The sequence below is a fragment of the Aptenodytes forsteri genome, unplaced genomic scaffold (genome assembly GCF_000699145.1).
Source record: "Aptenodytes forsteri isolate BGI_AS27 unplaced genomic scaffold, ASM69914v1 Scaffold421, whole genome shotgun sequence".
Classification (NCBI taxonomy): Eukaryota; Metazoa; Chordata; class Aves; order Sphenisciformes; family Spheniscidae; genus Aptenodytes; species Aptenodytes forsteri.
The window spans coordinates 283460-306700 of NW_008795524.1; the positions used below are offsets into that span (position 1 = coordinate 283460).

At 35.9% G+C, this 23241-nt stretch overlaps 1 protein-coding gene across 2 annotated transcripts in view; it reads left to right on the plus strand.

Annotated features, from left to right (window-relative positions):
* EMC2 (ER membrane protein complex subunit 2) overlaps window positions 1-23241 on the plus strand; it is a 46330-nt gene that overhangs the window by 11380 nt on the left and 11709 nt on the right. The window contains exons 3-7 of one of the 2 annotated variants that reach the window (XM_009281967.1): window positions 927-991; window positions 5341-5426; window positions 8276-8333; window positions 20661-20746; window positions 20917-20976. In XM_009281967.1, the coding sequence (XP_009280242.1) occupies window positions 927-991; window positions 5341-5426; window positions 8276-8333; window positions 20661-20746; window positions 20917-20976 (355 nt within the window). The remainder of the gene's footprint in view (window positions 1-926; window positions 992-5340; window positions 5427-8275; window positions 8334-20660; window positions 20747-20916; window positions 20977-23241) is intronic. The other variant, XM_019472766.1, reaches the window with a different exon arrangement.

The following is a 23241-nucleotide window of genomic DNA, read 5'->3' on the forward strand; positions in this document are numbered from 1 at the left end:
TAATATATAATTTATATCATGATTATGTTATCTGTATTTTGTCTGTATGTATGTATTTTTACATTAATGGAAAAAATGTATACATTATATAATAAAAATAGAATATGTGTCTTACAAATAGTTCTAATGAGGAAGAGGGGTTACAGGCAAATTAATGCCTGTTTCTCTTCTTTTGTATACTTAGCAAGAAATATTGGAAATTCGTATCATAGAAACTATTTTTAAAAATGAGAGGGCCTCTGTTATTTTTATTTTATATTTTATTTTTATCTTATATTTTTAATTTGGAAGACATTTGCTTCTGTTTCAGTTCTGTGAAATATTGGGTGCACCTGATTGGATTTACATGAGTTCAAAACACTTAGTACTTCTAATACTCACATTAAATGTTTCCCTCTACTATATCCTCTCTTTTCTGCAACTTGTGTAGCTATGCTGTTAAGTTCTTTATGTTCAAGACCTCAGTAGGCCTACAACAGAGATAATGTAATCTGTTACTGATTTAGAGAAATCGTTCAAATCTAGGAAGAAGACAACATTTGTAGGACTTTCAGCAGTGAAACAGTTAAGGGAAACTTGGTTTCTTTCTAGCAGAAATGGCTGTTCTTCAGGTCTCATCAGAGAGCAAGTCCTAATGGGGATCTGTTTAGAAGACTGCAGCTATAATGTTAGGAAAAGCAGAGGGAGCTTTTTTGCCTTTCAAGATGTCAAAAGGTACTTTGTTACTAAAAGCAATAAAATTGCTTAAATGCGTTTTTAATTAATTCCAGCAGTTTTTTTAAATGTCCCTGTTTCAGTAGTGATCCACAGGAGTAGAAGGGGAAAAATACACATACAGAATTCATTAATCTTATTTACATTGTAGGTGTTTCCCATTATCTTAAAAAAAATCAATTATCTGTATTTAATGTCTCTTTTGTGTCCAGTTTGGATAATATATGAACAGGTGATGATTGCTGCCCTGGACTGCAGTCGAGATGATTTGGCATTGGTAAGTTTTCAAGTTGACTTTTCCCTCAAACCTTAAGTTTTCTTCCTGGGTATCTCTTCCAGATAGTTCTTTGGACAGTTACAGGATATTCTGTACTCCATAGCTTGGACTTGTAGAATATCTATCGAGAAACACACTGCTGGGAAGAAACTGCCTCCACCCACCTTCTCTAATGTGTAACTTTTGTTTAGACAGATCATGTCTCTTCCAATAGCCATGAAAATATTTACAGCTACTCTGGTATGGGCTAAATGTCAAGAATAATATTGACGTTGCCAAATTGTACAGAGAGTGTTTGTTTATTGAAAAACTCTCAAATTATACTGGTTTTTTGAATGTTTTGAGGTAAAATGTCCTGTCATGCATATCGTATTATATGTCATGTTGGCTATCATCAAAGAAAGTCATTGACATACTGATGAAGTCTTCAAGATGAATAAGGAGCTGGACTGCATAATGTGTAAGGAAAGGCTGAGAGATCTGGGTTTGTTAAGTCTTGAGAAAGCTAAGAAGGGGTTTTATTGCTATCTTTGAATCTGTACTAATGGGATGGTATAAAGAAGGTGGAGACAGATTTTTGTAGATGTGCAGCAAAAGACAAGTGTGAGAGACGTAAGCTGCAACAAAGGAAATTCCAATTAGATATTAGGGAAAAGTTTTTAACAGTGGGGTTAGTGAACACTTTGGGACAAGTGGCACAGAGAAGCTGTAGAATCTCCTTTGGAGATGTTCAGAAATGGATTGGGATATGGCCCTGCACTCACTTGGAAGCTGGCTCTGTTTTGAGTGGGGATTTGGAGCGGGTGACCTCTGAAGGTCCCTTGCAATCCAAATTATTCAGTGATTCTTGATAAAAATATTGTTAATGGATATTTGGGTTTAGCCAATTTGTATGCAAATTTATTTGAATTATACAAATAACAATTAAGATAAAATGAGTTTATTTAGAACTGTAACACCTGTTCACTAGATTAAAAATGAAGAAACACCGAAACAAACAAAAAACCCCAACCAAGCTTAGCTAATCCTTTAAAGGCAGCAACTGAAAAAGGCACGAGTATGTTTTGCAGGCAAATTTTAATAATCTTTTCATCCCTCTTTCACAAAACGCTGGTGAAAAAAGCCATGAGCTTGTCTTGTGCCCTGAAAGCCAGCAAGCTCGAGCTTACTCTAAGTAGAAAGAAAGATATTTTCAGGAGTCCGGGTCTTTCATGGGGATTACTCTTCCAGTGCCTTGTTCTCTGTCAGATGGCAAAATACCCCATAAAGTCTTTGAGCTTCATGTGATGTCATTTGGGTGAAACTTAATGGTCTGTGATATACAAGAGGTCAGACTAGAGGATGTAGTTGGGAGAAGGGCAATTTGAAAGTAGGCAGAACTAGACAAGTTTATCTTGCATCCCATACGTATATGGTAAAATGGAGTATGCTGGAAAACACAGCACAACACGCTGAACTTGTCGTGAACCCACTGAACTTCCCTTTCTTTTGTTCCTCAGAAGAAAATACTGTTGTAGTGTAGCTGTCTGTTTAAACAAAACCAAATAGACTTACTGTTTAAATAAATGTATTTCTGTTTTCTGATGTATATCTAAAACAGTTTTGGTCTTTATTTTCAGGGTCTTTTTAGGAAGACTTTTACAAAATTGTTGAGGGAGCCAGCGTTGAAAGATCAGTTGTGAAACACTATTTGTTTTTACTAACCCTGGCAGGGATTTTAAATTTCAGTTTCTGTGCCCTTTAAGGAATATTGCTTGAGATGAGGGAGTGCAACATTTCATACGCAGCTCAGAAAGGAAGTTAAAAGCTTAGAGGGAAACTTAGGGGGTTTTTTATTTTTTTTTAAATTTGATTGATTTATAATAAAGAAGTAGTTAATTCAAACAAGTCAACATCATAGGTGGTTTTTTGCTACAGCTGTAGCCCCAAAGTAGACAAACAGCTTTGGAACTTCAGTTTTTTAGCAGTGAGCTTTTGACAGCTGTGATGCATTTTGCTTAGGGGGATAGGTCTCATCTGCTCCAAATGAGGAGGCTGAGATGGTTTTCAGAGTCATTTATCTGACTGTTTTTTCTTTTTCTTTTTTCTTTTTATTACTGCTATACTCTCCGTCCTGCACAAAATGACTATGCATAATGCATGCCCCTACTGCAATCAGCCAGTTCTTTCGTACGCCTGTATTAGTGAAATTAGCTACTGTTGGCAGGCACTTGCACTACCAGTGTTTTACGTGCTGAAGTCCAGGTTTACATTTCTTTGCCTTTGTCAGACCTTTAAAATTAAAAACCTATGTGATTAAAAAAATCAGAAAGCAAGTTAACTGCAAATTAAAGTTTCCCATACAAATGAGATTTGCCATTGTAACTGCTGAGTTTCTGAGAGAATCTCGAAAGTAGCTTATTGACATAGTGTAGAACCAGTCCTCAATAACATTGGGGATTATGGGGATTGCAGGTTAAATTTAAAAAGAGGACATTCAGCGCTGCTGTGTCCAGAACATTTTGAAGATATAGGTAGTGCAGTTTATTCATGCACTTCTGTTTTTGAAAGTGTTGCAGTGAATTGTTCATGACTGTCTCACAACTTTTCATGCCACTTTATTGTGTCTGATGTCTTAATCTACAGGAGTTTATTTTGGCCTTCTGGCTGCTGTAGTCGGTTGGATAATGATCATGTAGTCAGATCTAATATGAATAATTCTGATTTTGTACGACTCCTGCACTTGAGTGCTACTTCATCAGCTTTTTTTATACTGTCAGTGGCATTTTTCTAGATGTAAAAGTCCATCTGCAGATTGTGGAGTTTAGTATTATTGCAAATGCTACAATTTTTGACATGTAAAAATTTTATTGGAGAAAAGCAGCTCATGTTTTTATACTGAAAATCACTGTCCTTTGGGATTCCCAGATCACTGGGCCACAGGGTGAATTTATTGTCTGCAAAAGTTCTTTTTAAAATCTAGAAGGTTGTACAAAAGCTGGAGTGAAACTGCTTTTCTGGAGTTTTATATAAGTTTTCCTGTCTCTTAAGAATGTTCACAGATTAGTTCAGACCTCATGTAATGTGCTGCTAAGTACATGTAATTTTTTATGACAATTTGTTGTCCAGAGCAGCAACGGTTCACCTAGACATCGCTCAGAGTGCCAGTAAACTGTTTCTTTACTAAACCTGAGTCTTGCTATGTGAAATTGCATTGTTGAGATCTTGGTTCATTGGAAACTAAGATGATCATGGTGAAAATAATTCTGTGCTTACTTGAGGCTGAGCATTACTTCTTTGATTACTGTTTCCTTTCTCTCTTCCTTCTCTATTTTTTTGCACCTGAGAGAGATGTGACTATTTCTCTTTGCTGTGCTCTAGCCACCTGTTTATCTACAGAAACAGAGAGGGAACTTGCTAATTTTTACTGATTTGCTTCTGTATTTTTCCTTTGACCAGTGGACGTGGTGAGATGGAACAGATTAAGTAGATAGGCCTCTGCTAGAACCTTAGGGCTGAAGAACAAGTTTATAAGCTGAGCTGTATAAAAAAATGCCTGGAGAAGGAGGGTTCTGTCTGTAGCTTTTAATGTGATTCAAACCACTGGTCTTTTTGAGAGCCTGGGGACTGTCCTGCCTCCCACCATAATGAGACAGCTACAAATATTGCAATGCTATCTAGCCACATTCATGATATGGTTAGAGTTAGTTTGCTCTGGGGAAGTTGTGACTCAGTCCCTCTACCAAACATCCTTTTTCCTCATCCGGAGGAATCTGCCTGTGATGAATTCCTTTTATCCAGCCCAGGTGTCTCATTGATTTCAGGAGTCAGAAGCTATGCCTTTTCTGCCAGGAGGCTCAACCCAAGCCAGTGACAAACATTTGCTTTGGATTTCAAAGTTTTATTTTAAAAATAAACACAGAGCATAGTATTAGCATAGTTTGTTCCATTGTGAGATATCCATTTATTAAAGAAGTATCACATAAGCTCTTACCGTCTTTATTTTGTTTTTTACTGTCTTGTGTTATTATGAGGCAACTAAGTATACTTCAAGTTTTAATAGTATCAGAACTGTTTTAGTAGGTTAGTTTAATTTTCTAGACAAATAACTATTTCCAAGAAGGCCTGACGATCTAACGACCTATATGGAAGATATTTCTTAGAATTAGTCTTCTAACAGACAAAGTTTCAGTTTCTGAGCTTTTCTTTATCAATACATTTTATTGCTTATTTCAAAAATTGGTATTTGCTTTTACTCAGAAGTGCCATTTCAGGTTGTTGAATTACCAGCCAAGGACTTTTTTGTTTTCCTTCCAGCTTCTGTGTAGATAATTATATTCATAATAGTATTTTTGGTTTTATTTGTATAGTTTTGTCTTCAGGAACTAAGGCGGCAGTTTCCTGGGAGCCACAGAGTTAAACGATTGACTGGAATGCGATTTGAAGCTATGGAAAGGTAAAACCTGAATTTAAAAAAATGTACTTTCTGTCTGGAAAGGTGCTTGCTCTTTCTTAAAAAGAGATTCAGGCACTATAAAAATACGGCAAAGCAATGCTGGGCAGTTTCTTTACAGAAAATAATAGTGTGCATGATCATAGTATAATGTTTAGACATTTTTATTGCATTTATGCATGTACTATGCAGTGTTATATTTTTGCAATCTTCCCATCAGACTTCATAGATTAAAAAGATCTCTTACTCGACAGCATAAGTCATTATACAGTAAAACACTAGGCACTTTTTTGGTGAAGTCTGTGAGGTATACGTTTCATCTCACAGAGCTAGAGCAGCATATGAAAATCAGTGCCAGCGTTTTTTTGCCTTCATTGTTCTCCTGTGCTCCTAATTACCGCAGGATGTAGTTCTTTTCCCTTGTTTTCTGAGTGTGGATAAATCCAGTAGAACTTAATAAGGATTAAATCTATAGAGTTTGTTATAGAAACAACTCAAAAAACATATGGAATAGAATGACAGAACCTAAAAATCAGACTGAGCTTTTTGAAATATCCTATAGAAGTGTTATAACATACTAAGTTTAACAGGAATTACTAAAATCATGAACAGCTTAAAATGTTACAGCTTTACAAGAAGAATGACCTCAGGGCTTGAGGTTGACCTTTATTGTCCACCTTTCTCCTTGGATACATCTTTGATAACATTTTGTTCTAAAGCGCTTGTCTTGGGTGTTGAGAAGGACTTCCAGCTTGCAGTGACTTTGAATGCTTGCAAATCTGTTCCATGCCACATTCTGCATACAGAATTGGTGAGATTTGGAGCCTTTGGGACATCTTGGTACAAAGGAATTAGAACTTAGAAGTAAACCCTAAATGCTTTTTTAAACAAAATTATTTATTTAGATGTACTTCATCCATTACATTCTTGCAAAATTAACATTGAAAATGTTATTTGATATGAGCCACCAATGAATGTCCATTGCTTGGCTTGAAAAGAGTGGATAACTGGACTCCACAGCCACAGGAGCAGTCTCGAGGCAACTAGATGTTCCACATTTCACACTCACTTTATATCAAATGCACATTCATGAAGAATTTCCATTAAATTTAGCTCTCTTTCTGTCTTCATTTGATATAGGGTAGGAAGACAGTGAGAGAATGGCAGCAGATTTCCCCCCTTCCTGAAACCTATTCAGAAGTGCAAAAGATCATAATTCTGTTTAGGCTTATGTGACTATGTTGAAGATGTTATTGCATGGGAACAGATCTTTGTGGGAGATGACTGCCGCACAAACATTATGTGTTGTTTCAGCACTGAAGTGCTATTGAGCCACAGTTTTCTGAAAGCGCTTATAAAAATTGTCTCCGTCAAGTTAGATCCTTGAGATTGGAATATCAGGGGAGCAGAGGCATTAATGAAAGCTGAGGTTTCAGCTTCATAGATTTTCTCCAGAAGTCAGAGAATAAAGGGGCTTCAGCTCTGGGTGGTCTTGAACAGGAACCCATCTGCAGGTGTTCTAAGCCATGCCCTGGAGAAGCCTGTCTCTCTCCACTGACTATAAATGAAGCCTAGGGAGACTTAGGCTGGAGGGATCATATTTTCAATTGAAGTGAGCTTCTTGTGAAAGTCCAAGTGACTTCTAGGATCTAGGAAGGATCCTGCCTTCCCCAGCAGGAAGAGGATACAGTGAAGAACATGCCTGTAGACTGAGACATCCCTGTAGACACTTGCAAATCAAAAGAATAGTATTCTGGAACTTCACCCTGTAAAGCTGGGGTTATGGCCATCATGTTCAGTCTTGTAAAATGCATTTGATAAAGTAGCAACTAACAGAGAACATGAATACAGCATTTTACAGCACGTCTGCTCAAGTCTGTAGCAGTCACCTTCTATTTGTTTATGCTTTTGTGCTTCCTTTCACATTCGTTCTCATACCTTATGGTAACTGGACTGGACAGTTGAGCTATGCTAATGTTAGCAGTGCTTAGGGAGCAGTGAGAGTATGTAAATGGGTGTCCAAGGTGGGAGGGGGATGTGTAGCATCAAAATCAATCAGCAGTACCTCTGAAAAACTGGTTGTCAAACTATACATGAAGACACAAAGTATGCCCTAGTTATGTGGTGATAGCACAACAGCTGTGTAGTGAAATGTGTTTTGAATTGAATTATTTGTCCAGTTTGGGTCATGTACATAACTAGCTGAACACACAGATCTGTTTCCCAGAAGGTTTAAAGCGTTTATAGCAGCTGGAGTAACCTGTTTCGAGCATACTTTAAATAGCAGAATTAATTAAGAAAACCTATGTAGTGATGGTGGAAAACATTTTCTTTCAGATTTATGGTATAGTCTAAGGGTGGACTCTTGTGTGAATCCCCCCAGTTTACTGTATGTGGCTGCTTATACTTCATAAAATCATAACAGAAAAAACTTACATGAAGTTTTAAATTACAACAACGAAGTGAAAAGTCATTATTTTGGATGGCCTTTCAAATTTTGGGGTTTCTGTTTCTTGGGAGAGGTGAAAGGGAGAGTTGGGATGTGATGATTTGCTCTATTGGGTACAGAAAAAGAGAGAACAGACAGGCGAGTAAGAAATTGGGTGTAAAATCTATAAGTTGCTGCTGAAACAGTATTCCATGAAGCAATTACCATGTATTTTTTTAACTTGGTGACATAAAATACTGCTGTTCATATTTAGCACTCACTCAAGAGAATTTTGTATGAATATAGTTTGCTTAAATATATTCGGTATAAAAAGTGCAGGAGGGTTATTAACTATTGCAAGGACAGTCAAAAAGTCAGGAGTTCTCTCTTAGCAGAAATAGATGTGAATATTTTCTTTGAACAGGTATGATGATGCTATCCAGTTATATGATAGAATTTTACAAGAAGATTCAACTAACACAGTAAGTTTAAAAGATTTTTCTGAACTGCAGTGGTTTGTTTGTAATTGTGATTACATTTTGTGGGTTTCACTGTGGAAAAATGTGTGCCTGTATTACTGTATTTGTTTCCTTTAGTTTCCTATAACCTGTTACCTTCATTAGAACAAATGAGATTTGTTTCATGATGAGAAGGCGTGATGTAATACATGCTTGAACAGTGAATTTAGAAGACAGGATTATAACTATTAGATTGTGCCTTTCAGCTTTTCCATTTTCCCTGAATATTCAGTATTTAAAGGACCAATATAGCCTGCCATGTGTCTTCTGTCTTCCTAATGCTTAATCTTGCTTAAAGATTAAGCATGAATACACTCAGGTAGTGCTTGAATAGCAGTTATTTTGATTTATTGTCTGGGACACTTTACTAGTTTTTGCATCAAAATGCTATAAAGCTTGACAATCATATAAAAAAAAAATCTGAGACAGACTGTACTTGTCTTCTAAGCATTTTCTGAATACTGGTTGTGTAAGACACCTTGAGCTATTAGATGCCAAAATGAAAGTCTAGGGAAACTTGTGGCAATATATTTTCATGCATTTTTTTTCCCACAAGGATAAAACTAGAAATACGCAGAAAGTATGGAGTTTCAAATTTTTATATCACATGTTGCAGAGTCAGTTAATTATTATTAATCATTGTCTGTTTGAGGGCATATGTTTGTCTGTGTTACTTGGTCTTGAGGAGCTGGTTCTCTTTATTGGGTAAACTTTTATGTAGGTGTAATACTTAGGCTATTGCAGATGTTTTGGCAGTCTCGTGTAAACCTTCCTTGGTGCGTTTTGAATCCCTACCTTTCTTCAGTCATCTTATTTAATGTGGTCAGCTATTCAGAAGGGGAAAACACACAGAAACACAGATAACTAGGGTATGCCAGAGCTGGGTATAGATGAAGTGCCATCACTTAAACTAAGTAAACCATTAAACCCCCCCCCACAAAACAAATTAAAAAAAAACCCAAAAAACACCACCACCACCAAAAAACACCCAAAACCACCAAACCAGAAAATTATTTTCAAGGCAACACATCTGAAAACGTTAATACCAAGTTAAGCACTCAGATGACAGTGGTAGATTAGAGTCTGTGTCTTTTAGCAGTGATAGAACTCCTATTTTTTGTGCAAGGGTGAAAAGAACTATTTTAATTCTTCACTCTTATTTTTCGCTCTCCCTACAACAGTACTACTTGAACTGTGTTCTGCGAGACAAATGTAGGTGATCTGCGGTTGTCCTTTGAAAGTCTATAGAGTTTTTGAGTAGAAGTTTGAGCACAAGGTGCATAGCTGCCTGCAGTAAATGTTGGTGGATTTTATCAGTGTAGGGCCCAAAGAGTTTCAGAGACACTAAGTCTTCAGAGTCGTGTTAAAACAAGATGGAACCCATCCACAGTGAAGGCACAAGAATAGGTCACCTAGGTGCACATTTTAGGACCTTTTGCTGAGGCCAGTGGAAGATGGAGCACCGTATTACAATGACTTTTGTGGACCACAGATCTTTGAAGTGTGCATTTTTGGCAGTTCTACTCTTCAGCTGTCTCAACAGGGCTAACGTCATCTCAGTGGTTTGTTGGATAGTTTTATAAAACAAAATGATATATTTAAATAAGTAATATGCATGACTGTTACCTAATTTGGATTTCCTCCTTAACAAAATCATAAAGATCATAAAATGGTAATAGTTAGAAGCATAAGATGTAAATATTAGAACAGCTGCATGATCTATTTGATTTCTTAAGATCTGAGAACAGAAGTGGAGTGTTAAATGCAAAGCAAGGGTTCCTTGCTATATAACTATAGAATAGGTTGACTAGGCCTTGCATGTGAAGAGTGAAAGTTAAATAGAAAGTTTTGATAAATTGTCATGTGCAGATTTCTTTGTGTCTTTTACCTGTTAATTATTTCCATGCACACATGTGGCTGCTGTAGGTAAATAAATATTTCAAGATTTTAAAAAATAAACTGTTGTTGAGTTTGTCTTGGCACTCACCTTAGGCTGCTGTAATAAATATTTCAAGATTTTAAAAAATAAACTGTTGTTGAGTTTGTCTTGGCACTCACCTTACCTTATAGCAATTTCTTCTGGTTTGCTGACACATGGAGTTGCTTATATACATTAAACATTTTGGCAAGTGCTGTAAGTGAAACACAGACATTTGTTCACACGAATCATGTAAAAATCATACTTTGCATTGACTGACAGTTTAAAATAGAAGCATGGAAAAAGCTTTTTCAAAAAATTATTTATTTTAGACACCTAACAGACTTTTCCATTATGAAAAGTGAACTTTGAACTCAAATTATATAATGGACATTTACACTTTCGGATGAGGTTTTGTTGCATGCAAAACTGAAATCAAGATAACAGTAATTATTCTATTTCATTTCTTAGGATAGAATTCAAAGTACTCTTTTTAAAAGGTGATAATCTCTCCATGTTTTATCTCACTATGAGCTTACTTGCTGAAAAAGATGACTCATTTGACAATGGAGCAATGTTAATGTTGTCACTTCAGAGATTGTGTTTCATTTTTCAAAGCATGTAGGCGTTGAGCAAGAGTCTGTCTCTTCTCTGAAGAGTTTAATATTAATGAATGAAATGTGACTCTTGTGAAAAGCACAACTTGTGTGCATTTTAATAGGATAGGAATGGGAACCTTTTCCATTCTTGTCCATTTTCGTTGAAATGAAGGCTTATTAGAGTTGTAGCTGGCGGATTACTCTGTTGTTAAGGCTGCATAACATTTTCCATTGTAGTGACTTTTTTATTAATTGAAATTTAATGTAGTATCCAATTGAAAATCTTTATACTGGTGCCAAACAGTGGCTGAGTTGTTTGTAGATCTTCAGATAAAATGCTTAGTCTGTTTCTCAGAACAAAATAAGGCGGGACATTGTTTTGTTTTGTTTTGTTTTTTAGCAGGGTTGGTAGAAAGGACTTTTTTGTTTGTTTTTGCTGTTAATGTATTTCATTGAGAAGCCCTCATGCTGCTCTGCTTTGGAAGAAAGCCTTGGATACCAACAGGAAAAGAGCTCTTGGTAGAATGCAGCTTTTATTATACTATGAGAAAAACACCCAAACTGGCTAAGTTACAGGCATTTGAAAATCTTCGCCTAATGTTCTCAGTAGAGACTGCTGGAATTTTTATTAAATACATCTTCTTAAAATCCCGATTGTATTGAGCATGATCTATTCCAGGCTACAGAGACTAAGCAGGATTTCCTTGCAGTTGCAAGTAGTTATTGTTTGGCGGTATCCTATGTAAATTCAGATAATACAACGACTAAACTTTGATAGAATTTTGTAGTATGAGATGTCATGCCACATTCAAACTCTAGGCATTTTTGTATCGTAAGATGATCTCCACAGTGTTCTCAGTATCTTTATTAGTGTTCTGGATGCTACATTAGGGATCATGTTTTGGATGGATTGCTTGTGTAAAATTTGGTAGGAGATTTGCATGGAATTGATATATCCATATTTTCTATTTGATACTTAAGTCCTCATTTCTGGGAATGGAGCTCTTGCGTAAGAACCTTACAAATGGAAGTAGTATCTTGAATGGTTTTTTTCTCTCATTTGTCCCACAGCAGCCATGTGAGATGAAACAGTACTGATACTTTACATAGGGAGAGCAGAGGAAAGCCTAGCTCTGCAGAATTATTTAGGACTCTGTTCTTAAGCAGGCAGTTAGCTCTCTGATTTTGCTATTGATTACAATTCTGTAATGAATATTAAATGAGGAATTTTTAAACTATGTGTACGTGTCTATATCAGATTAAGCTGAATGCCTTTGCATTATTTTACCCTGGCAAAGATTCTGCTTTTGGGGAGCAATTTGAATGTAAACCCATCTATTTTAATTAAATAGCTAAATATTTTTGTCAGTTGGGCCCTTCTCGAGGTGGCCTGTCCAGGAGTGCAAAGGAGATTGATGATGAGAAAGGAAATTTTGTTCATGTGTTCAAGACTTAGGTTGGTGTCTAACCCACTCCACTGTCATCCTAGTGCATCTGCAGTTTCTCCTGATTCTTCAGTTCAACCATCAAGAAGATTGCAGAGCACTTGGTCAACACCGAGGGAAAGTAAGATAAGGCACAAAGTTCTGCCTTAATTCTAATCCGCAGAAAATCTGATGTCTTTATTGGGATAATTCTGCTGTTTTTCTTACTGCTTTTTCAACTAAGCTTTTAATACAACAAGACACTGTATATGCTTGCTTAGCTTAGGGCATGTGGATAATCTCATTAACTTCATGGGTCTAGTATTATAATTGTGTGAACAAAGAATTAAAAATAGAATTTTCGAAACAAGATAGTGTTCTGGGTGAAGCTGTTGTCTTTCAGGGTTTGTGAAATACTTCACTAACAACTCTTTTGTTTATGGGAATGGGCAGGAACAAGTGTATGGTCAACAATATGGTCATATGAAGTTACACTTTCCCGTACTATTTTGAGATTCTTTTTCTAGCCAAGCTGGACATGTTTCAGAAGAGGCACAAGAGGTGGTTGAAGACATGTGGGAATCCAGATACTAGAAAGATTCAGAGCAAAATCTTAGTATCATGTAAATAGGCAGCAATTATATATCATGAATATCTGAGTTCATTCTTCCTAGCATCTCTTTCTATCATTGTGCATTGCTACCATCTTGACTATACAGGTAACTTTTTTTTCCCAGTTCTTTATCTCTGTCAAATAAGATGAGAATAATGAGCACGAAGTCTGAGCATTGGATATCTATTTATATCAGTGATAATTCTTTAAAACTCCTGCAGCAGCTGTGCATTCATTTTGAACAGACAAGAGACCTCCCATTAACTTCTTGCAGATTTGTACATTTATCTACAGGACGCTTTAAGTTTCAAAAAGGAGAATTGCTCACCAAATGAAGTATCTACTAACAGAGGGAGTTTTCTGAGATGATGTGTCTATGTTTCGTTAAATATGTTGCTAGGACTGCCAGGAAAGACACAACTAGTCCTAAACTTAAGTTTGTATGGTGGTACTTTTAAAGGGAGTCGAAAAAGATAGCTTGGCACTGCGTCTGATACAGGATGGAGTTGGTGAGAGGTGTGAAGAGCTGCAGCAGCTGTTTCAGATAGTCCCCAAGGAGGATGGATGATTAAGCTGGGGATGCACTACATGGATCCTAAAAAAATGTTTTCTTCTTTTGACAGTTAGAGCATCATTTACCTTTGCTAGGTTTTTGCTTCTTGTTCAGTCATGATCAGTGAAGTGAGAGAGCAGAGTACATTCCAGTGTTTTTCCCATGTTTTACTTTTGTGAGTATAACACTTCAAAATGTTGGTGGAGATTTTTGTCCCTTGAAATTATGTATTTGAGAACATAAGAGCAGCTGTACTGGAGCTGTGCCAAAAGTCCATTTTGCTTGTCCAGTTTCTGACAGTGACCAATAGCAGATACCAGGAGAAGTGTATAAGAACAGGGCAGTCATATAGCGTGCTCCGGTCTCTTCTGCCAGTTTCTATTCATCTTCATGTTACGGTTTTCCTGTGCCAGAAGTGGTAACTGTTTTTAATAGCTCTTAATGAAATTTCTGAATTGTTTTGGGGTTTTTTTACTGCTTTTTGAACTGTATAAATTTGGTTGCGTGTGTCTACAACATCGTACAGAAATGAAATTTCATCTTTTATTCATGTATTGGGCAAATCTTCCCCCCCCAATCCTTCTGTCTAACAATTTTGTTTGATACCTCTAATTCATCTGTTACTGTCAACAGTTGTTTTCTGTTCACTTTATTCATGCTCATGATTTTAGGGATCTTCTGCATTTTTCTTCCCTCTAAGCTGGCAAGTCCTAATCTGTCCAGCAGTTCTTGTTGCCATTCTGTGCCCTGTGCCTGCTGCTGTTCTGAATATCCTTTCTGGTTTTTTTTTTTCCTATATTTGGATGAGGAAGGAGAGGACAGAACTGCAGTCAGTATTAAAAATGCAAGAGCATTATGGAATTATACAATGTCAGAGTGATGCTACTGATGTGTTCTGTTCTGTATTTTTTTCTGATAATTCCAGCATCACAGTGTTGTGGGTTTTGGTTTGTTTAAGACCTCTTCTGAATATTGAACTGACATTTTATAGAACTGTTTATTGCAACTCCAGCCTCTCCTTCCTAGCTGGGCAAATTCAGAGCGCTTTGCTGCGTACATTAAATTAGTATTGTTTTACCCTATATGCAACCCTTTATCTGGATTAAATTTCAGGGGCTGTTTTATCATGCTGACATTCACTGTTGTGAATGCTGTAGTTTGCAGTTGACTTTTGTTCTTTACACTTAAATAACTCATTATCATCAATTAACTTTAGCACATCACTGTTAATTCCCTTATTAGATCACTTATGAAGACGCTGAGCAGTAGTTTTTAGTACAGGCGACTCTGGGATTCAGTGCAGAGAACTCACTGGTGGACAAGAACTCTTTTCTCCTCTATTTTATATCTTTCGGCTGATTTATTTATCCATGTGAAGACCTTCCCCTCTTACCCTGTGGTAGCATAGTTTCCTTCAGAGCTTTCGGCTTCAGAGTGAGAGATCTTGTTGAAATTATTTTTGAAGTCAAAGTTGACTTTTAAATGGGTCTTTATTCATCCACACTCCTAGTGACTCCTTCGAACTCCAGTAGATCTGGGAAGCCTTACTTGCCTCTGCGTAAACTGTTCTTACTCTTCTTTGGTATATAGCAGTTTTCATGTTTTCCGATTGTAGGCTTTAGCTTTTTTAGCCTTTATAGCTTCTACCAATTTGCTGTGTGCTGGTGTTAGATTTTATGGGCTATTTTTATTGGATTCCCTCTAGAACATTGTAAAAAGTTGTGTTCACCATTGCTACTTATGCTTTGACGTTACCTGTAAAGGAGCTGCTTCAGCTCAGCAGCTCTGTGCCTGTATAGATTAATTTGCAAGATTTGGCCTGATTTAACTGTCTTCCATGTTAACTATGAAAAAACTCTTAAGCCTGGTAAGAGTACATTCATTATTGCGGTTGTATTCAGATTGTGGTATTTTTTGACGTCTGTGTAATTCCTTCCTTTTATCTTTGTTGTAGTTGTTTACACTTCTGTTTTGATTTGCATATTGCAATTTGAAGGAAACTATTTTAATGTGTCAAACTCTTAGACCAAATGCACATTTTCTAAAATGTTAAGTCCTTGATAAAAACAAATTTAAAAAATTGAAGAATTTCTTTTTAAGATGCAAAATACAATTTGTTTAATGCGGCAGCAATTATACAGAAAGGAAATTGTTCCTTTCTTAGAGGTGTCAGTCCCTGAAAATTCTACTACTAATACTTTAATTGTAGCCATGAAATTTAGAACAATCTTAGACTGTTTCTTGGTATGTTTGACTAATCAAATGCAGTAGTTGATAAATGTTCAAATCCTCACTTCACTTTGAGTCTACTTAATGCTAATTAAAAAGAATCATGACAAATGGAGGATTAGTTCTTGTGCCAGATTGGGGATTATTAGTCTTTAAGAGAAAGAGCTTGGAAAGGTTCACTGTTTAATAAATATGTGACATACTGAAGTACCTTAGTCCATATGATACTGATTACAGTATAAGTGTTTCTTTAAGATGGCATACATCTTTCCATTAAGAGTGCTGGATTTACAGAATCTGCCAATAACCATTCCAGCATTTTGTTTTAAACTCTGGAAAACTGATAGGGGGAATTCCATGTCATAGGTTCTGTATGGTCAAACACTGCAGATCTTGTTGCAGCACTGAAATTTTTGTCTTTTCCTTTTGTTTTAAGGTGGAAGGAGAAAGGAGATTGAGTTCACTTTTGTATCAGGCTTGTTCTTAAAAATTTTACTGTTGTCATGCGAAGAAACGAAATGTAACTCTTGCACGTTATTTTTCTATCTTTGTTAACAAAATTATGACAACTATTTTAGTATGCTTCATAGATTTCAAAATAATCTCAAATCTTGTAATTAGAAATAGGTTTCTCATGATTATTCTTAGTGGACTTAAAATTAATGATTGAACAGATTTGTACTCTGCATTCTGCAGTTTTTTTAGTGTCTTGCAATAGGTCCCTTATAAATGAGCTTGTATTTTGAAATGTGAGATTTTTACTAGACAAAGCCCTGAAACATAATAAAACATATGAAGTGGCCTGGTTTTCTTATATCGGCCGATACTAAGGTAGTAAATCGGATGTATGAAATAAATGCTAGGTAAAGCTTCTGTAGAATTGGTGGGAGTCTGCCTTTCCGTATAAAATAAGTAGGTTTTGTCTGGTAAAGTGGTTGTTAGTGTTGGCAGTGGTTCTGTGCAGTCAAACATTTTGTTTAATTTGATGGAAATAAAGAAAAATTGATGCTGTGTGTGTAAGTTGTCATTAGTTATGCCGCTTTCCTCAGGATGCTCAGTAAGCATACTGAGCGTGAGCCCCAGCTCACTGAGGAGGAAGCTGATGCATGCAGGGAGCTAGATAGGGGCTCAGGGACAATATAAATCAGAATAAGAATTAGAAGTTTACAGCACACAAAATGGTCCATGTCCTGGTTTTAGTGCAAGCTTTTTCATATATGTTTTTCTTAAAGCATTGACTACTGGAGTCATACTGAATTTCAGTTTTTATTTAAAAAAAAAAAAAAAACAAACAACCTAACTGATAGTTTTCATGATTCAAAGAAAAGCTAGAAAGTCAGATGAGCGAGTAGTCTGTGAATACAGATAAAAGCAATAGTGGTTTGTTTTAATGTCTTTATTTTTCAGTCTGTCTTACTACTCCTAGGAATCACAGATCTGAATACTTCAGATCTACTGAACACCTATGTGTATGTCTCTTGACAATGCATTCAGAATATGTGTGTTATAATTTTATTTATGTGATTGGAAAATGTTAGTAATTACTTAGCGCCACCCCCCCCCCCCCCCCCCCCCCCCCCTCCTCATTGTCTTCTTCCCAGCGGTTTTAAAGAGACTTTCAAAAATTCTATGCTACTATACAACATTTTGTTCATTCTTTGAATGTCAGCACTGTTTTGAGTGTTTGAGCCTCTTTTTTGTAAACTAAGAGTTCCTCTGTAAATAAACTGACTTATCCTGGCATTTTTGAAGGTTTATTTGAGGGTGAAGAAAGTGCAGATTTCAAGCCCAGATGCTGCTTCATTTTTGATGATAAGGAAGGTGGATAAAAAAGTTTTAAATTCTACTTTTCTCAAATAAGAAACAAAAAGTGTAATTTTAAAGAAATATTGTGGGATTTGGTGCAGTTTAGACCTCTGTAAATAAACTGACTTATCCTGGCATTTTTGAAGGTTTATTTGAGGGTGAAGAAAGTGCAGATTTCAAGCCCAGATGCTGCTTCATTTTTGATGATAAGGAAGGTGGATAAAAAAGTTTTAAATTCTACTTTTCTCAAATAAGAAACAAAAAGTGTAATTTTAAAGAAATATTGTGGGATTTGGTGCAGTTTAGAAGCAAATGAATCTTGTCAAATGTATATGTAATTCATTTTACTCCTAAGTGCTACCATGAGAACATGTTATTTATGTTTAATCCGTTTATCCTCGTTATTTGATTGCATTAGATGATGTGCTTGTTATAGGTAAACATCAGTTTATATTTGTGACTAGAAATAGTTGTAGCTTTTAATAAATTCATGTCTTGAGGTTACAGTGATTTACATTATTTGGGAGTGGTTAAGACATAAAGCAACTGTGGAGAAAATGTGTTTCCAGATTCTTTTGGAGGACTTAGTTGCATGCGATTGAAGGAGTTGCATTAGAAATGAAAAAGGAGGGTGACTTATGTGGACTGTTCCTGTTTGCCATTGCAAATTAAGTTGTCAGATGCATTGCTTGATTTTATATATTAAACAGATGATTTCAGTTCTCAAGCAGTTTAGTTTTTATCTGTTCAGTCTCTTGATTGTTTTTTCTTTAAATTTTGAAAATAACAGCTGAATTTTTAATCCAAAAGCTACGTTTTAAAGCAGATAGTCTGTCACCTGCAAAAAAGCTTCTGTTTTCGTAAGCTGTAATTGCATGATACACATGGCTGTGCACGCTGTTATCCCCACTTTCCCTTCTTTCATGTTTCGGGCTCAGTGGGCAGGTCACTGGGCTGTGTATAATATCAGCCTTGGGTAGTGAGTTTAACACTGCCCTGGCGTTCCCACCATTGCAAGGGTAGTGACCTGCTTTACAAAATGCCTTGAGACCTCTTCATAAAATGTGATAGAGAGCAATGGTTTTTGGTTGTTTTGTTTCGTTTTGTTTTTTTGTTTCGTAATAGTAGCAATATGATAAGCATGTGGGATTATTCTTTTTAGATTTAAACAAATAAGTTTAATTACACTGTTATCTTTATTTTAAAAACTCAAAAATAAAATAAACAGTGTATTATTGTTATAGTGATAAATGTGGTCAGCAGTTAAAATTTCCAGAGTCAGTTATGGCTTTTAGCCAAATGTCTCCCAGTAAAAGTAGAATGATGAATGTAACTTCACAGGTTGCAGTTTGACAAGCAGTGGAAAACAAAATGACTGTGGGTAAACCCACCATGCTGCCTGTGTCCTAATTTGTCTCTTAATCGTTCTGATGAATTTTCCTTCTGCCTGGGCCTTGCGTTTGAACAGAACAGTGAAATATTTTTTCCTCACTTGAGTAATTTTCATTGAATTTTCATCGATTATATGTTTGTGTGGGAGGTGAAGGGGATGAACTCAAAGGAAAGAATAAACCTACAGTTAGTGTTAAAAGCCTTTCTAGCTATACTGTTTTGGTAGCTTGAACTAGTTTACTTAAATGCTACACTCTCTTCTTCTGGAAGCAATAAATTTGTTCAAATGATGATCAAAGGATAAGAAATTACTTAAGAGAATAGTTATGTTTAAAATACTGTAAAAATACAAGAACTCTTTTGGGGTATATGTGACTGTGATCTTAGGAAGGTATATCATGAAGAAACTTAATTTCAGAGCTATATGAAATTTAAAGATTAAAATGGTTTAAGGTTTTGTTGAAGAGTTGTCTGTTCCCGTGCTGTCAAGGCTTCCGTAAGGTGATACCCAACTGTATAACCTCTTTATAAGATATGAAATGGGATGAGAGCTATGAGGGGAATAAGCAGTGGGACTTTGTTAGTGGAAAAATGTGCTTTTTTAATTTTTTTCATTAATACTGTCTCATGGAGAAATGGCATATAAGTGTGTGTGTACACGCAGACACATCACGCACACCAGACCGTCTGTCTTCTCGTGTCTTGACTACAGCGGTTGTGATCACCCAGGAGAACAGGGGTTATAGGCAAGGGAGAAGGCTGATGGCGTTTGTTCTTTGAGGCATGTTATGCTGGAATTTGGTTTTACTTTCATTCTGTCAGATTCCTGATCTGATGACTTTCAGGCTGGCTGAGGTGTAGTGCTGTTTGCTCCAAAGTCTGTCAGGCTGCTGGGAAGATGTCCATTGTTTTGAATTACACCTCAAGTGTATCTTGATTCACAACTCCTAGAGGTCTGAAAACAGCTTTTAGAGAACTGTAACCAACATACTTCAGAAACTGGAATACTGGATTGAAGTACAGAATAATCAACTATTAAAATTCTGTGTATCTTTTCTCCTGGTGGTCTGTAACAACTTTTATGGAGTTCAAAATTTAAATACATTATAATTCTTATAACTCGTTTTTATATTGTTTATGTTGAAATACATTTTCCACCTACATATCAACGTACTGCTCAGTTTTGCCATTGAAATGGCTATTTTGTATTCCCTTTACATTGAAGAGCCTACATTGTGCTCCAAGAATGATGAGAAACTTGTTTATGAAATTGGTGTGTATTCAACATTAATTAAAGATGGCATTCAGCACTCCAACAAAAGTCTTTAAAAATGGCTGAAAGCCATATTACGCATTGGCAACCAAGATGCATCTGTGAGATTCTCTAAGACTCAGTCACCATCTCTCCTCTATAGTCATGGATCTTGTGAATGATGAGGTGGGGGTCTTTGGAATGGCTGAAGATTAGCATCCCCTGCTGTTTTGTAATTATCAGAATCTGGACAGTCATTTATTTGAATGAAATAATGCATACAGTTTGTGCCTGCTAAGAAAAGCATACATAATGTGATTGTAAGAAGAGGTTTTCAATCTCTCAGTGGGATGTCATAGGGTATGTTTATAAACTTCAACCTAGCAGTTGCTCTGCAGTGGAATTCCACTGGTATTGAGATAATAATTTGCACAGTCAAATTGCTTTCTTTACAAAAACCCAGGGAATTATGAGACCCTAATCCTTTATTAATGTCAACCCATAGGCAGCAAGAAAGCGTAAGATTGCCATTCGAAAAGCCCAGGGGAAAAATCTTGAGGCCATCCGAGAGCTGAATGAGTATCTGGAACAGTGAGTGTCTTACAAGAATACGGATTGTGTTTTGCTATTCTGATAAATCTTTTTAATTAAAATGGAATTTGCATTTGATTTACGCTTTTGCTTCCATGCTGGTCATTTACAGAATCCCTTGCACATTCTTTCTTTTTTTCCTTTTTTCCTCTCTTGTCTTCTCTATACAGATTTGTTGGAGACCAAGAAGCTTGGCATGAACTTGCAGAACTTTACATCAATGAACATGAGTAAGTTGTTTTGCTAAGTCCACATAAAAACTGTTAAATTGAAACCTACTCTGTGTAAGTCAAAGACCTCAGCAATTTTTTGAAGGACTAGTGTTAGAAAGTATGCTGTCTCATTTCCAATATAACAAGCATCAACAGGAAGTAATTACCAACCTTATTTGACTACCAAATGCTTTAAGAAGGCATTTGATTTTAAAACAGAATCAGTTTACTTAATTATCTGTATGTTTCAGTCATTTTTTTAAATCCGATATTTTAAAATAAGTGGTTTGAGTGTAGCAGGGAACAGCACTTATTTCCCATAATTTTTCATTCAAGTGATGTTTTTTACTAGTTACAGATTTTAAATTCTTTACTTCTAAAATCAGTTGATCACGGCAAATGATAATCTGATTTTCTTTTAGCCTACCTCTGCAAGAACTTTTAGTAACCTTTAAAAAAAAAAAGGCAAAGCAAAACATGGATCCAGAGTTAGAAGCATCTGGTCGCCTGGGTACAAACCCAATGCAATCAAGAATGCTGAATGTTGTAGTAACTTGCTTATTGGTTATTTAATGTTTTTGTTAGCTTTTTTTTATTGCTGTAGTGACAGGAGGAAATCCCAGTGTGAGAGGATTAGCTCAAAGCTTTAGTGCAAGTTTTCTAATATCACAGCATTAATTCTAACCTCCACCCAAAGGCGTATCTTTTTTTTCCCCCCTTCTTTAGTTCTTTAGCCCAGCCTGAATTATATCACATTGTTTCCTTCCTTCCTTTCTAGAGAGTAGTAAAAGAATCAAATTCTCAAGGAAGAAATAGCCATTCTCACTGTGATGAAAAAATTGTTCCCCATCACGCCTCCTTCCACTCCATTCTCAAAGAAAATAATTATTAAACTCTTTCAAATGCTGACTTGAGGAATAATCTAGAATTTTGATATCCAGATTTCCATTTGTTTTGGAAATTTTCCCAGCCACTTTTCCAAGAAAATAGCTTTTTTTTTTTTTCCAAAATGGTTAGAAAGATGTTTAAGCTTGTCAGATCTGTCAGTACAAAAGTGAATGATAGGGTGGTGCAAACATCTGTGTTCCACTACTGTTGGTTTTTTTTTTTTTTTTGCTATAATCCGTATTACAAAATTGTGTAATAAAACCTGAGAAAGAAATTGCTTTTGCTTGTATTTGTCTTGGTCTGTAATTCCAGTAAAAAATGATATGTAGAACTTTCTCCAGTTCATTGAAAAAATTGACTGTGCTCACTGTACTTTTATGAGTATCATTGTTATTTTGATGATTAAATGCGGAAAAATTTGGGATCCTGGCTAAAAAGCAACTAAAAGTTAATTTTAAAAAAAGGAAACAATTAATCAGCTTAATTGTTTTATCAGTGTCACAAATTTAGTCTTGCTTGTGAAATCACCATGCTGTTACCATTGTTCATAAACACACTTAGATGTACAAGGTTTATATAGTCCTCAATTCTACGCTGTGTTCTGTTATGAGGACTGTGGCTTCTGCTTTTGGAGAATGAGGTGGCTATCCTTTTACCTCCAAATTAATATTTGAAATACATATGCGACTATCATAACGTGCACAGGAGAAAACCACAATATGTTCATTTTAAGAAATAAGATTTTACAGATTATATGGTTTAGTATTGTCTCATAATTGCTAAATTGCTTTTACCGTGATATTAAATATGTACCCACACTGTCATTATAAACATTGCGTCTCTGAATTTTGGAATCCTAGCATGTAAACTCTGTACAACAGTGCTATCACATATCTGTAGAAGATGCAAATTCTGCAGGAAACTATTAGTTGAAAGATTATGAAGCTAAGATTTTTATAATTAAATAAACCTACATTTTGAGCTTGACTACTTAATTCTTTCTGAAAGCTTTTATTTAAGGAACAAGTACTAGCCTTTTCTTTTGCAATGATAAGTTGTTGCCCATTTGTCTGGTATGATGCTATTTTCATATATAGATTTGAACTGTTTGATTTTTAGAACTGTTCTTAGTATGGTTTTTCAATCTCACTTCTGTGGTTGACTGTGAGCAGGTAAAGTTAACTGACAGTGTAAGTGCTCTGGTCTGTAGCCTGGTTTGTGAATCCTCAGGTAGCTGAATTTTCTTGTAGAAAAAAATGAACTGTTTAGTAGTCTGAGTCCCAGTGTCTTAGAGTACCTAATGCCTGTTTCTACTCATCACTCTTGTTGATCAGAAATGGCACTTATTAATAAAAAATGAGAATATTAAATGCTTTCCATGAGCTGTTCCATATA